The sequence below is a fragment of the Heterodontus francisci genome, chromosome 32 (genome assembly GCF_036365525.1).
Source record: "Heterodontus francisci isolate sHetFra1 chromosome 32, sHetFra1.hap1, whole genome shotgun sequence".
Classification (NCBI taxonomy): Eukaryota; Metazoa; Chordata; class Chondrichthyes; order Heterodontiformes; family Heterodontidae; genus Heterodontus; species Heterodontus francisci.
In genome coordinates this window covers 31450018-31464525 of record NC_090402.1, presented here as the reverse complement: position 1 = coordinate 31464525, position 14508 = coordinate 31450018, and the positions used below count along the sequence as shown (strand labels likewise).

Genomic DNA, 14508 nt, shown 5'->3' with positions numbered 1-14508 from the left:
TGCCGTGTTCTGCCTTTACTGGTGCTCCACACCAATTTGAATTCCTTTGTAGCTCACCAGGCAAATGGGATTCTGGATTTTCTAAAAGGAAATATTGAATATATAGGAAAGGAAATACTGTTGAATTTGTATAAGACATTGGTTAGGTCACAGTTGGAATTGTCAATATATTTCTGGGCACCTCACAATAGGAAGTTTATCAGAACCATGGTAACAGTACGGCAAGGATTGACTACAACAATATCAGAAATGAGAATTTATATTTACGAAGAAATGCTTAAAAAGTCTGTACATTTTTTAAACTGGAACAGAGAAGAACAGAAGGGTAGAAGTTTTTAAAATTCAGGAAAAGTTTTGGGAAGGTAAATAATGAGAGATTGTTTCTCTATTTGGCAAATTGGAATCAAGTGGTCATTGACACAGGATTATCACAACAAGAATGAAGGGGAGTAGCTTGTTTAACAGTAAATTAAATATTTGAAAAGGTAAAATATAAAAGAATAAGAGGAAGAGCAGGGAAAATGGGATTGCAATAGTTGGCTGTAGTTCAGGACCTAGCACAGGCCGAATGTCCTCATTCTATCGACCTGTGATCTACATGTTAACCGGAGTAGCAAAGGACCTGCAGACATTCACACAGCAGAACCTGAGACATATCAAGCTTATCAAAAACATTTTAAAATTCCTTGTCACTTTATATTTTCTTGAAATATAAGTTCAACTTGGTAGTTACATTGGTTGTGTAAATGAGATGAGTTTGACAATATTGTAGATTACTTCTGCAGAAACTGGACTTTTAAAATTAAGTGGATTATTTCAATTAGATCGACCTTTTCAACAAGTACACTGGAACCTGCTATAATGCGGAACTCGGTCAAATGTGGGTCCGTCTTGGACTCCAAACTTTTCATTTAACTATCTTGACGAGCAGTGCAAAGGCAAAATTAGATCTACCTTGTAAAGGCCTGCTCAGGTCAGGAAAAAGAAACCCAACCCGAACCCAACAGAACCACATTGGACCTGAGCCCGAACTGGCCCAAATCCCTCCATTTTCTCCCGCGCCCGACCGGACCCGAGCCCGACCCGACCACCTTCCGATTCTGAATCCGTTTCTTTTTAAACGATCTTTCAAGTCCAATTAATACTCTGTGTGCCCGACCCGGCCCTGGCCCAACCCGGACCCGGCCCCGGCCCCGGCCCTACCTGACCTGAGCCCGAAAGCCAGACCCGGAGGAGCAACCCGACCTGACCCGAACCCGACACATGTCGTCGGGACCCGTCAGGTTCGGTCGGGTAGCAGGTCTTTACTGCCTTGGTGCTCCAAAACAGAATATCACAACGCACTGAAATATCAGTAGTCAGTCTGTTCACTATTTTATATTGCATCCATTGGAAAAAGTATTACACTGTACAAAAGTTAAACATTTTCTGCTGAGATTATCATAAGCATTTAGAAGTCCAACTTTTCCTTTTTGTAACTTTAATGTCAATTTAAGTTTCACAAATATATGGAATAGAACAGTAGTGTGCATACACTCAGTCCTCTAAAATCTAACTTCCAAAATAGAAGCTTACATGGAAATAATCAGTAATTTTGATGCTTGTATAGATGAGATTCAACAAGTAAAAGTTTGTTTTGAAAAGAACTTAGTGAAATATTTTCTTGTAAAACGTGCACATCAAAAATTACACATTCATTTGGATTGATGTTCAGATTATCTGATCGTCCCACACAGGTAAAGAATAGCAGACTAGAAGGTTGATTGCAGTCCACCATTTTGGGCGGCACAGTGGCGCAATGGTTAGCACCGCAGCCTCACAGCTGCAGTGACCCAGGTTCAATTCTGGGTATTGCCTGTGTGGAGTTTGCAAGTTCTGCCTGTGTCTGCGTGGGTTTCCTCCCACAGCCAAAAGACTTGCAGGTTAGTAGGTAAATTGGCCATTATAAATTGCCCCTAGTATAGGTAGGTGGTAGGGAAATATAGGGACAGGTGGAGATGTGGTAGGAATATGGGATTAGTGTAGGATTAGTATAAATGGGTGGTTGATGGTCGGCACAGACTCGGTGGGCTGAAGGGCCAGTTTCAGTGCTGTCTCTCTAAATTGGCTGGAATTTTACCCTTGGCAGACAGGAGCCATCCACTGACTGAAAAGTTGGGGGCGATCCCGCCTCCTCCTGGCCTGAGGATCCAATCTGCATTTTGCGGTCCCCAAGCCCTTAATTGGTCCCCAAGCCTCATTGAGGCAGGAAGTCCCACCTAATGGAGCTGCTGGCCAATTAGCGGGCCGACAGGTATCTGTCTCAGCAGCGCCACTGGGAGCGGTGGCCACTACTGGGACTGTAACCCAGCCATCGCAAAGAAGATTAAAAGCAAAATACTGCAGATGCTGGAAATCTGAAATAAAAACAAGAAATGCTGGAAATACTCAGCAGGTCTGGCAGCATCTGTGGAGAGAGAAGCAGAGTTAATTTTTCAGGTCCTGTTCTGAAGAAGGGTCACTGACCTGAAACGTTAACTCTGCCTCTCTCTCCACAGATGCTGCCAGACCTGCTGAGTATTTCCAGCATTTCTTGTTTTTATCGCAAAGCAGATGTCGGGGAGCCCCGGAACCAATGTATGTTTTTGGTGCCTCACCAGGGGTGATCAGTTGGTCCCTGGTGAGGCAAGGGTGGTTAATTGGGAGGACAGGGGGCGTGTTGGGTGCTGGGGGTGGCTGGGGCAGCGGGGGCAGCCCTCTGTCAGGTGGCTTCTCTTGGGCCTGGGCCACATGACCGGCCCTGGGTAAAATCCCTGTGGTGGTGGGCTGGTTTTCGCCGCTGCCCTGCGTAAAGTGGCGGCAGAGGTGGGAGCGGGTTGGGAAGGGCCCCCTGAGCCTCCTGCTCCATCTTACAACCGCCCCCCGCCACCTTCTCGCTCTTTGGGGAGGTGGGGGGGAGTGTAAATTTACAGCCATCCTTACAGTTTTCTACTTCTATTTGTAATCAAGTGAAATGCATCTCCGTACCATATATTTTGGCCTATTTAAATAGTTAAGTTAATCACCAGCTTTGATTAAAATGTTTTGCAATAAAACTATTTTTCACCACTATTATAGATAGAAATAATAAAAACAATCCAATTTCTGAAAATTGGAACATATGAAGCAAGTGAAGAACATAATTAAAGCAGATCTATTTGCTTGTATTAATTCATTTCGCCCTAATTGACCAAGAAAAATCTTTACACAGTGCCGTTGAAAGGACTTTGTCATAATGCAATCTCACCGAAAATGCGATCTCAAGATTTGGACCCCATGGGTCGAGCCACAGCCGGGTCACAGTGTATATCAGGAGCACTTTTCACTGTAGTCTTCTCAAACAAAACTTCTGCATCATTTTTATGTTTGTGGCGACTGGACTGAGTGGAGTTCTATGACAACGTGAAGTGTGCAACATGCATATATAATAAATACATTTTAAAAAGTTTGGATTTTTGGAAACAATTGTAGCTTTCAGATATATTCACTGAAAAGGTGAAGGATTTGTAAACTTCCCTTCATTATCCTTCAAGTTATTTCTGCCACATTAAGCTGTACAGCAGAGGTCATGAAGCATTTTTCTTCATGCGTCGCCCAGGTCCATGCTATGGAGCCAGTTGGTGACAAACATATATAACATTTAAATATATGTTCCTGTTACTTTGCATTCATTTGCAACTGCTGATACAAATGGATCTTGGTATTCTAATTTTCGTTTGATCCAGCAATAATATAGTAGTCCTATGATGAGCCCTCTCCAAACATACACATTTCAAATCAGTGAGCAAGAAATATTATCACACATGGGATTGAGTTACCTAGGCTGCAAGGGTCACATATAGTCTCACTAACTCATTTTATTTTTACTTTATCTTGCAGGAAATGGCACATCAGCTGCTGATCACATACAGTGGAGTTTATGTCAGGCTTTTAGTGACTGGTCAGCTGCCTCCATCACCTATAGTTCACCACGCTGATCAGATCCCTGCTCCATGCCTTTGTCAGTATATACAGAACAGTATACTGAACCTCAAGAATATCTAAGAGGCCATACTACTAAAAACAAACTAAATACTAGAATGCTTGTGCATAAAATAAGTCAACATTTTAAGATTTTAAGTTATTACATGACATTGTGAGTGTAATTTAGCTATTGTATCATTTATACTGAATGAACACGGTGTTGCAGGTGAAGAGTGAAATGAAGATTTCTGCTCTATGTTCTGATGTGAAGTGTGGCCATTGGAAGGTATTCTAACTGAGTTTTGTACCTTTTTGGACTTTAAAACCAAAGCGACAGCCAATTTTAAAATCAAGGAATAGAAACACAGTAACAGCAATGGGCACTTGGGCTAAGGCGAGTATTTGGTTAGTCTGTCCTTTTGGCACTGGATGGTGCAGTGAATTGGAGTACCATCTTTTGGGCCTGAGTTTCAAACCAATAAGATCAAAGTCTCCTTGTAGGGGCTGCTGAGATACCATATGAATTATGAAATATGAACTAAAGATATATGTCCCTCACTTCAACCTACCTGTTCAGTGATTACTTTTGTTTATGTATAGGTCAGTTGTATTTTCTGCATCAGCACTCCTGGGATTTTGTTTTCTAGGGGAATATTCCATGATACATAGATTTTTTTTCTTGTTAATATTCTCCCCTTTAGTCTACCCTCAGTGTTGGCTCCTCTCCCAGTCCATGGCTGACGCCCTCTGGACACTGGCCCAATGAAATACCAGGCAAATGAATTTCACCGAGGTTTCCTGCATATTGTACATGAACAACTCGCAATCCAACCTCAATCCGTTTTAAATTAATAAATGACAGTTTAACTTGGCTGTAGGAGGAACTATAAATTCATAGTATCAACTTCAACATTCACCAGAAAAAACATTTCTGGTATGGAATTTTATAAAATAATTTGTTGATTTTTAAAATATTTAAATGCATAATAATTTGGGAAAAGTTATATTTTTCTATTTTGGTAAGGTGCAAGCAATGGTTCCCACATAAAACTGAACATTTTTTCTTTGAAGAGAACCATCAAGTGGAATAGTATTGCATTTCCCACATCCTTTGTCTCTTCTGAGATTAATTTACTGCAAATTGAATCGGAAGTAAATTAGTTTGTTACTGAAGGTGCATGTCAACAAGCAACTGGTTTGAGGATCTTAAAAATCATGAAAAGAGAACAATTGTTTTATGTATGGTAGACTACTTTTTTAGTTTAGTTTAGACATACAGCACTGAAACAGGCCCTTCGGCCCACCGAGTCTGTGCCGACCATCAACCACCCATTTATACTAATCCTACACTAATCCCATATTCCTACCAAACATCCCCACCTGTCCCTATATTTCCCTACCACCTACCTATACTAGTGGCAATTTATAATGGCCAATTTACCTACCAACCTGCAAGTCTTTTGGCTTGTGGGAGGAAACCGGAGCACCCGGAGAAAACCCACGCCGACACAGGGAGAACTTGCAAACTCCACACAGGCAGTACCCAGAATTGAACCTGGGTCGCTGCAGCAGGTCACCCAGGGTGATCTCGGCGGCAAGCTCAAAAAATGACACGCCAAAAAACCCTCTCAATCTCCTGCATGGCGGCTCATTTAAATAGCTGGGGCAGCCCAAACCCCCCCCAATCATGTGGAGGGAGCAGATTGTCCGTCACCAGCAATGGTGACAGCTGCCTGTGCACAGGTGCTGGCACCATTTTTACAGGACAGTCGGCCCGGCCAGCACACTTAAATTTTTAAAGAAGTAACCCCGCCCCCCGCCCCCCCCCGCCAAAATTAAATGAATTTCTAACGCCTCTTTCCACCCCCATAATAATTACAGTAACTATTTGCCCTTTCCCCTAAAACACTTACATCTGACCTTCCCCACCCCCCCCCCCCCCCAAACTGCACAAAGTTTAAAGTGCAACCCTTTCCACCATCTCCTACACCCATTACATTTATTTGACCCTGTTCCCCACTACCACCGCACTAAAGATCTTACCTCCTCCCCACCACTCCCCCCACCAGTGTGGCACCATGTTTCCCCGGACAGGGTTTTGAAGGCATGGGAGTGCCAGCCGCCATGCCAAAGATCACGGTGGGCCCTCAAGATCGCAGGTAAGTCTATTTAAATGTATTCAATTTATTGATTTGAATATTGAGGTCCCATTGCCCAGCGGCGGGGGACTGCCACTGAGCCTTACCACCATCAGGAGAATCGGGGTGCGTCCTCCCGGCGTCGAGGTCTGTGGTGGGCCTCATCCGGAGCTGTCTTCAGGCCCCACCGCCACAGAACCAGACCCCTGGGGGAGAACAAAATCCAGCATCTAGTATTCTGCAATTGTATAGTTTTTTTTCATTATTAGTGAAATTTAGTTGGAAGAAGCATCTTCCCGGGTAAAAGCAGCTTCTCCACATGTATAGAGAATATAATGGGGTGATTTAGGTCAAGTCAACTGACATGGCCTTAAAATATTATTTGGAAGCAGGGCAAAAAATGTTTGGATGATCTTATAAAATATGTTGTGGTTTTAAAATGAACTTATGTCGATTGGTGAGGAGGATCTTACTCATTAAAGGGTGCAGGCTGCATATCTATGATCCAGCTTCCCAAGAGTATACATTTTAACTTCATACCATCATTTATAATCGACAGTGGACTTAATTGTGCTTCATGAATTTGAAAGGGTTGAACATTGCTTTGCATCAAGATAATGAAGTAAGCTGCACATTAATCCAACTTGACAATTGTAATGAGTTCTTTTATGTTGTCTGATGCAACATAAATGAGATGTGTGGAGTCCAGTTTGCTGAAGATCTCGAACAAGTTTTTTAACAGCTAACAAGCATATACAGTATAGAGCTAACTATTTACAGAACCTTACTCTGGGTGTTAGTTGCAGGGTGACGCTGGCTTCAAGTCACATGACTGCATCTTGGTACTTAGCTCATTAGCATATTAAGATCTTAAAGGGACATCACTCTTAAAGGCAATCATACAACGATAGATAATACAAAGCAAAACTAAAGCAAAATGTCATACATGATTAATTGCAGGTAACGGGAGGTGAGAACTAGAATCTAATTAAGAAGTTCAGATGACCATCATACACTGCTTGAATGCTGGTAATGACATATTTTGAACTGCTTGATTAAATTACTGCCTTGCAGTTTATTGACTGGTGCCCATTCTCCACATTATTCTCTCAGAAGTACAAAACATTAAAATAGATATGATTTATACACAAAGCCGCATGAAAGCAAATGCAATGCAAACTAAATCGCATGTCCTGTAAATTGAGCGCACTGTGTTTCTAATCTGTTTTTAGATGGCCTTGTCTGAATTTCATCACGAATGATTATTAAAAAATAGAAAAGGCGACAGCACATTATCCAACATTTATTGAGGAAAGATATGGACAAGAGTGTAACTTCATTGGCAGAATATCATGAAAATAGAAAGCCAGTTAAAAGTTACAGTTTAAAATACAATTTCTTTTATATTTTACAGTTGAGTGCTTTAAAACATTGTTAAAAATTGAGACACATTTAAGATAGAACAGAAAGCAACAGAACTTATTTGCTTTGAAATGGTCTGTATCGAGAGAGTGGATTTCAATATTTGGCAGAATTTAATATGCAAGCTTTCAGTTTTGTGCTGTGGTGAATACCGTATTCAGCATTGTGTGAGAGACAGGTTTCATTCCTTCAGCAGTCAGACAATCTGTTACATTGCAGAACCCCAAGATCAGGATTATAAGAGCTAGTAAATTATATTTTTAATCATATTAAGCTGAATGGAACCTTCTTTCCAAATCTATTTGGTTAATATAAGGTATGAATATTTCAATTCTTTTAAAGAGTTGACTTTGATTTAAAAAAATATCAATCTAGAAGAAGGCTAATGTCCATTTGATGGATCAGTTCAAGAAAAGTAAATGTGATAACTAGTCTGTTTTTGATCTTGCTTTTTAACTTTACCCAATTGAGTCATTTTTCATGTTTATTTTCGGTAACAAAATATAGAGGGGGTGGAAAATAAGTAACTTTAAAATGTTTCTGCTACTTGAGGAAGTAGTAATGGCAGATATTCATATTGGTTCAGAGAAAGAATCCAATCAAATAAAAGGCACAGAATGTTTAGCGTTTTTAAACATGAACCAGGAATGATATAGAAGAAAATAAAACTAATGACAGTAATGTTTGCTCAAAAGGTTTCCTGCAAAATAAGCTCTAAGGAGCCCAATTAAACTTTTACTGTCTTCCATAAGATAGATTTTCTTTTAGCTGGTATGGTTGTGAAGTCAGAGCCTTGCTCCCATTAAAAAAAACACTCATGAATCATATCACAACTTCACCAAAGAATTCCATAAGGGAAAGTGATGTATGAATAAATGTGGAACAGGCTAGTGGGTCTATTTTAAACTTCATGGAAACAGGTGCTATTAGAGGTTGAAAATATACAAAAAGGTGTTTAATTCAGAACATTATACTTGCATTCTTTGTTGTGGTAAGAGAAACTTAATATCATATGTGAAAATTTCTAGATGCTGCTGTTTTAGAGGAACAGGTGAAGTATTTTCAGACGAGTTCATTTCTGCAATGAGAGGTTGTGAACAAGCCTTCATCAATCATTGCACCAGAACAACAGTTTCTTTCATGGTTTACTGTTGGGAAAGCAGCCATGTTTCCAAAATGCATGGAGGAAGAAGTTGAATGAGGCCCCTTTACGTGGAGCTATGCTTTACCCTCAGGAGCCACATTTGGATCTTCAGATGCACAGAGGTGGCATCTCCTTGTGAACAGACCTGTTTGCACTTTTCCACAATCTACATTTGGATCTAAACAAAAGTGAAAGCAAAAATGAGGTGAAGCAGTTCATGTTGCAAATGAGTAATTGTTACCGTATCATTCACTACAAGCTTTAATAACTTGAGCTTTTCTTCCTTGTGTCAGGTGTAGTTCGGAGAACCTGCAAAGCTTACTGTTGTGTGGGGAGCGGAGAGAAAAGTTTTATGGGCCTGAAAAAGCTGATAATTTTATACTATAATAGAAAGGATAATGCAGCTAGAAACGTATTAAAATTTATATTGTTCAGATGCCAACATATGATTCTTTAGAAATACTCCAGTAACACTAACATTGGAGTAAAAGCAAAATACTGTGGATGTTGGAAATCTGAAACAAAAACAAGAAATGCTGGAAATACTCAGCAGGTCTGGCAGCATCTGTGGAGAGAGAAGCAGAGTTAATGTTTCAGGTCAGTGACCCTTCTTCAGAACTGGCAAATATTAGAAATGTGAAAGGTTATAAGCAAGTAAAGTGGGGGTGGGGCAAGAGATAACAAAGGAGAAGGTGTAGAGAGGACAAGGTCACAGAATAGCTGACCAGAAGGTCATGGAGCAAAGGCAAACAATATGTTATGGTGTGTTGAAAGACAAAGCAGTAGTACAGATAGGGTGTTATTGGACTGAAAACTGAACAGCTGCAAGTACAAACATGAAAAAAAAACAATGGGTAAGCAAACTGAACAAACTATGAAATAAAACAAAACAATCACAAAAAAAAGAGAAAAAAACAACTAAAAATAAAAGTAAAATGGGAGGGGGGGGGGGCCGTCATGCTCTGAAATTATTGAACTCAGTGTTCCGTCCGACAGGCTATAGTGTGCCTAATCGGTAAATGAGATGCTTTTCCTCGAGCTTGTGTTGATGTTCACTGGAACACTGCAGCAAGCCCAGGATAGAGATGTGAGCATGAGAGCAGGGCGGGGGGGGGGGGGGAGAAAGTGTTGAAATGGCAAGCAACCGGAAGCTCGGGGGTCATGCTTTTGGACTGAGCAGAGGTGTTCTGCAAAGCGGTCACCCAGTCTGCGTTTGGCCTCCCCAGTGTAGAGGAGACCGCATTGTGAGCAGCGAATACAGTATACTACACTGAAAGAAGCAAAAGTAAATCGTTGCTTCACCTGAAAGGAGTATTTGGGGCCTTGGATAGTGAGGAGAGTGGAGGTAAATGGGCAGGTATTACACCACCTGTGATTGCAGGGGAAGGTGCCATGAGAAGGGGACGAGGTAGTGGGGGTAATGGAGGAGTGGACCAGGGTGTTGCGGAGGGAATGATCCCTTTGGAATGCTGACAGTGGAAGGGAGGGGAAAGATGCGTTTGGTAGTGGCATCACGCTGGAGGTGGTGGAAATGGCAGAGGATGATCCTTTGGATATGGAGGCTGGTGGGGTGGAAAGTGAGGACAAGGGGAACCCTTTCCCTGGGAGGGAGGGGAAGGGGAGAGAGTGGAGGTGCAGGAAATGGGTTGGACAGAGTTAAGGGTCCTGTCAGCCACAGTGGGGGGGAATCCTCGCTTGAGGAAAAACGAAGACATATCAGACGCACTGTCATGGAAGGTAGCATCATCAGAGCAGATGCGTCGGAGACGGAGAAACTGGGAGAATGGAATGGAGTTCTTACAGTAGGCAGGGTGTGAAGAAGTGTAGTCGAGGTAGCTGAGAGAGTCGGTGGGCTTATAATGGATATTAGTGGACAGCCTATCCACAGAGATGAAGACAGAGAAGTCGAGGAAGGGAAGGGAAGTGTTGGAGATGGACCATGTAAAAGGAGAGAGAAGGGTGGAAATTAGGAGCAAAGTTGATAAAGTTTTCCAGTTCGGGGCGGGAGCAGGAAACGGCACCGATACAGTCATCAATATACCGGAAAAAGAGTTGGGGGAGGGGGCCTGAGTAGGACTGGAACAAAGAATGCTCGACATATCCCACAAAAAGACAGGCATAACTAGGACCCATGCGGGCACCCATAGCAAAACCTTTTACTTGAAGGAAGTGAGTGGAGTTGAAGGAAAAGTTGTTCAATGTGAGAAAAAGTTCAGCCAGGCAGAGGAGGGTGGTGGTGGATGGGGACTGGTTGGGCCTCTGTTCAAGGAAGAAGCAGAAAACTGTCCTGGTGGGGGATGGAGGTGTAGAGCGATTGGACGTCCATAGTGAAGAGGAGGCGATTAGGGCCAGGAAACTGGAAATTGTCAAAATGACGTAATCAATTCCAGTGAATACCAGCACTCCAATCTGATAGTGAAGTTAACAGTTAGACTTCTCCAAGAGAAGACGACAAAAATGCAATTGAATTCTACTATCAAGCAAGCTGGCTGGATTTACTCTCTACCTTCTTCCTCAAACACTGCTTTGTATTAATTGAGCATTGCAAGAGCAAAGAAAATCCTGCCAATCAAGATAAAGTCCCACATTCTGCAAATATTACCTGCCATATTCATGTTCTATAAGAATGCCGTGGGGCATAATTTCCAACTTGCTTTCCCAGTAGTGAATTAGCTGCTTATTATTCTGGCAGACGCTTCTAATCTATTTAATTAATGAAGTTCAACTTACTAAACAGGTACTTCCTGTTATTAGAGATCAGAACATTGCAAAGTCATGCTGACAGCTGCATTGCTCAAGCAGTTATTCGTCTGATTTATTGTTTAATGTTCCTCTGGCATTTTATTGAGATGATTTCAAGAAAACTGGAATCTCAGTAACCTGGCTGCATTTTCAATAATGAACAAAAAATGTACAAATTCAAGAGATTGCCTGAAATTAAACTAGAAATGTAGATGTTCAGCAATGCATTACAGTATATTAAGAGTAATAAGATATCTGTACACTTACTCTTGGGCTGACAGACTGAAGCTGGAGTCGACACGGCTGCCACTTGATCTTCCCCTTTTCCCCCGCAAAGGGCGGAGATCTTCCGTGCCACATAGCTGCACGCTTGGAGAAAGAAAAATGGAAAATAAAACTAGTTGAACGGTGAATGATTACACATTCTGGACACTTGTATACATTTGTTCAATACATCAGTTCCCATAGCAGGATTTTAGTTTTGTTTTGTCACTGAATGCTTTGTTAACAAGTTTTAAACAGGCTTAGAAAAGGTAAACATAAAAAAGGTCTCCAGCATTGAATCTGTGCCAAGGGAAAAAGTGAATTTGCGCTCTTATTGAAAAATGACAATTGCAATTATTTAAAAATGTTATTCACTGGATGCAAAATTCAATGTTATTTTTGTTAATGTTACTATCTTTCTAGACCATTGAGTTTTAACTTTTCCTTTTTTTTTGCCGCTTACATCATACCTGCCTGCCCTTTGCTGATGACTGGTGTAACTCACTACCAGGACATTCTTTAATTGGCTGTGTAAGTCGCATAGGTTGACTTACTCTCCAATTTTACTTCACTGCGGTTCAGAAGGAAGTGCCACTGTCAACCTACATCATATACTGCCGTGGATAGGAACCCAAGGTCCAAAGCTACACACACACATACACATAAATATATAACAAACACTGCAGGTTACTTTTCCAACACAATGAATTTAGAAATGCATATTCTGATAAAGACTTATATCATCCATCCACTCCTAAAACAGATTTTCCTTGTATGATGCAGCACTAACCTGGGGTAGCATGTAATTGTCTCAGTAAACAAAAAAACACATTTTCTGTCTGCCTCAGATTAAACAAAATTTAAAAAAAGTTAGAAGCTACAACGCTGGCACCTTACCATTAATTAGAACTCACACCATGTTGCTCCTTCTTCTTCCACTCACAGTTGGTGGGTGCCGTTTCTACTTGGAAACTACCTTGTCCTTAACACTCTCAATCTTACGTGCCTGGGCCTTTTAATTCTACCTATAGTGAAAAAACATAGCACTCAGATTTGTGTTACTGTGAGCGAAATCTTAAAAGGACAATTAGGCCTCATTGCTACCTTTCAGTAAACATGACAGAATACAAGCAGCGAGCGTTTATGGAAAAAAAACATATTAGCAACACCTAGCTCCAGAATAATTTCATCATCAGTTGTGTCTCTGCTGGAGGCTACAATATCAATAATTTTGCACCAGCAACCAGAAGAGTTCAACCTGACAAATACCTGTTAAACTTGCATCAAGCCACATTACACAACAAAAATATAATACCTGCTGAGCACTACACAGACTCTGCTGCTCACTGAACTATGATCTTCAATACAGCTGAAACCTACCCTTCAGCACACCTACCTGGAATCACGTGGCAAACCTTCATAATTTAAGGTTTTTATTGATAGGCTGTTACTCTACCCTTCGTTACCCAAGCAACCATGTAACTCGTGAATGAAAAGGAATTAGCCAATTGAAACAAGGCAGAATGTCAGCTCATCTAAGTATTCAGTTACCCAGTCCTCACTAGTCAGGTTTATCCAGTCTTTATTTGCAAGACTTTTGCTTACTGCTTGGCCTTTTACCAATATGCCACTTGAGCAGCTTCAAATGCTTCCTGACTGCTTTTCTGTGGACTTCAAGAATCACAGAATCATTTCAGTGCAGAAGGAGGCCATTCAGCCCATCATCTCTGCACCCGGCTCTCTAAAAGAGCAACTCCCTCAGTTCCATTCCCCTGCCTTCTCCACATAACCCAGCACATTCTTCCTTTTCATATATTTGTCTAATTCCCTTTTGAATGCTTCAATTAAACCTGCCTCCAACACGTTCTCAGGCAGTGCATTCCAGACCTTAACCACTCGCTGTGTGAAAAAGTTTTTCCTCGTGTCACTTTTGCTTCTCTTACCAAATACTTTAAATCTGTGCCCTCTCGTTCTCGATCCCATCACAAGTGGGAACAGTTTCTCTCCATCTACTCTGTCCAGACCCTTCATGATTTTGAAAAGCTCTGTCAAATCACCTCTGAGCCTTCTCTTCTCCAAGGAAAATTGTCCTAACTTCTCCAATCTATTTTCACAGCTGAAATTCCTCATCCCTAGAACCATTCTCGTGAATCCCTTCTGTACTCTCCAATGCCCTCATGTCTTTCCTCAAGAGCGGCACCCAGAATTGGACGCAATACTCCAGCTGAGGCCGAACTAGTGTCTTATACAAGTTCAACATAACTTCTTTGCTCTTGTACTCTATACCCTTATTAATAAAGCCCAGGATACTGTATGCTTTATTAACCATTCTCTCAACCTGTCCTGCCACCTTCAATGACTTATGCACATATACACCTGGGTCCCTCTGCTCCTGCACCCCATTTAGAATTGTACCTTTATTCTCTATTGTCTCTTCATGTTCTTTCTACCAAAATGAATCACTTCACATTTCTCTGCATTGAACTTCATCTGCCACCTGTCTGTCCATTCCACCAACTTGTCTATGGCCATTTGAAGTTCTACACTGTCCTCCTCACAGTTCACAATGCTTCCAAGTTTTGTATCATCTGCAAACTTTGAAATTGTGTCCTGTACACCAAGGTCTAGGTCATTAATATATATCAGCACAAGCAAGGGTCCCAACACTGATCCCTGGAAAACTCCACTACAAACCTTCCTCCAGCCCGAAAAACATCCATTAACCACTACTCTTTGTTTCCTGTCACTCAGCCAATTTCATATCCATGTTGCTACTGTCCCTTTTATTCCATGAGCTACAAGTTTTCTCATGTCTGT

At 41.4% G+C, this 14508-nt stretch overlaps 1 protein-coding gene and 1 long non-coding RNA gene across 2 annotated transcripts in view; one reads left to right on the top strand and one right to left on the bottom strand.

Annotated features, from left to right (window-relative positions):
- Window positions 1-4609, top strand: part of LOC137347443 (transmembrane protein 268-like) — a 29351-nt gene extending 24742 nt beyond the window's left edge. Inside the window, exon 8 of the mRNA XM_068011887.1 lies at window positions 3898-4609. Within this exon, the coding sequence (XP_067867988.1) occupies window positions 3898-4062 (165 nt within the window). The 3' untranslated portion in view covers window positions 4063-4609. The remainder of the gene's footprint in view (window positions 1-3897) is intronic.
- Window positions 4610-7406: 2797 nt separating this feature from the next.
- Window positions 7407-13079, bottom strand: LOC137347442 (uncharacterized). The gene is made up of 4 exons (XR_010968964.1): window positions 13007-13079; window positions 12589-12716; window positions 11695-11796; window positions 7407-8863 (listed from the first exon to the last, which is right to left on the bottom strand). It is a non-coding gene; the product is annotated as an uncharacterized lncRNA (long non-coding RNA).
- Between the last annotated feature and the right edge of the window lie 1429 nt (window positions 13080-14508).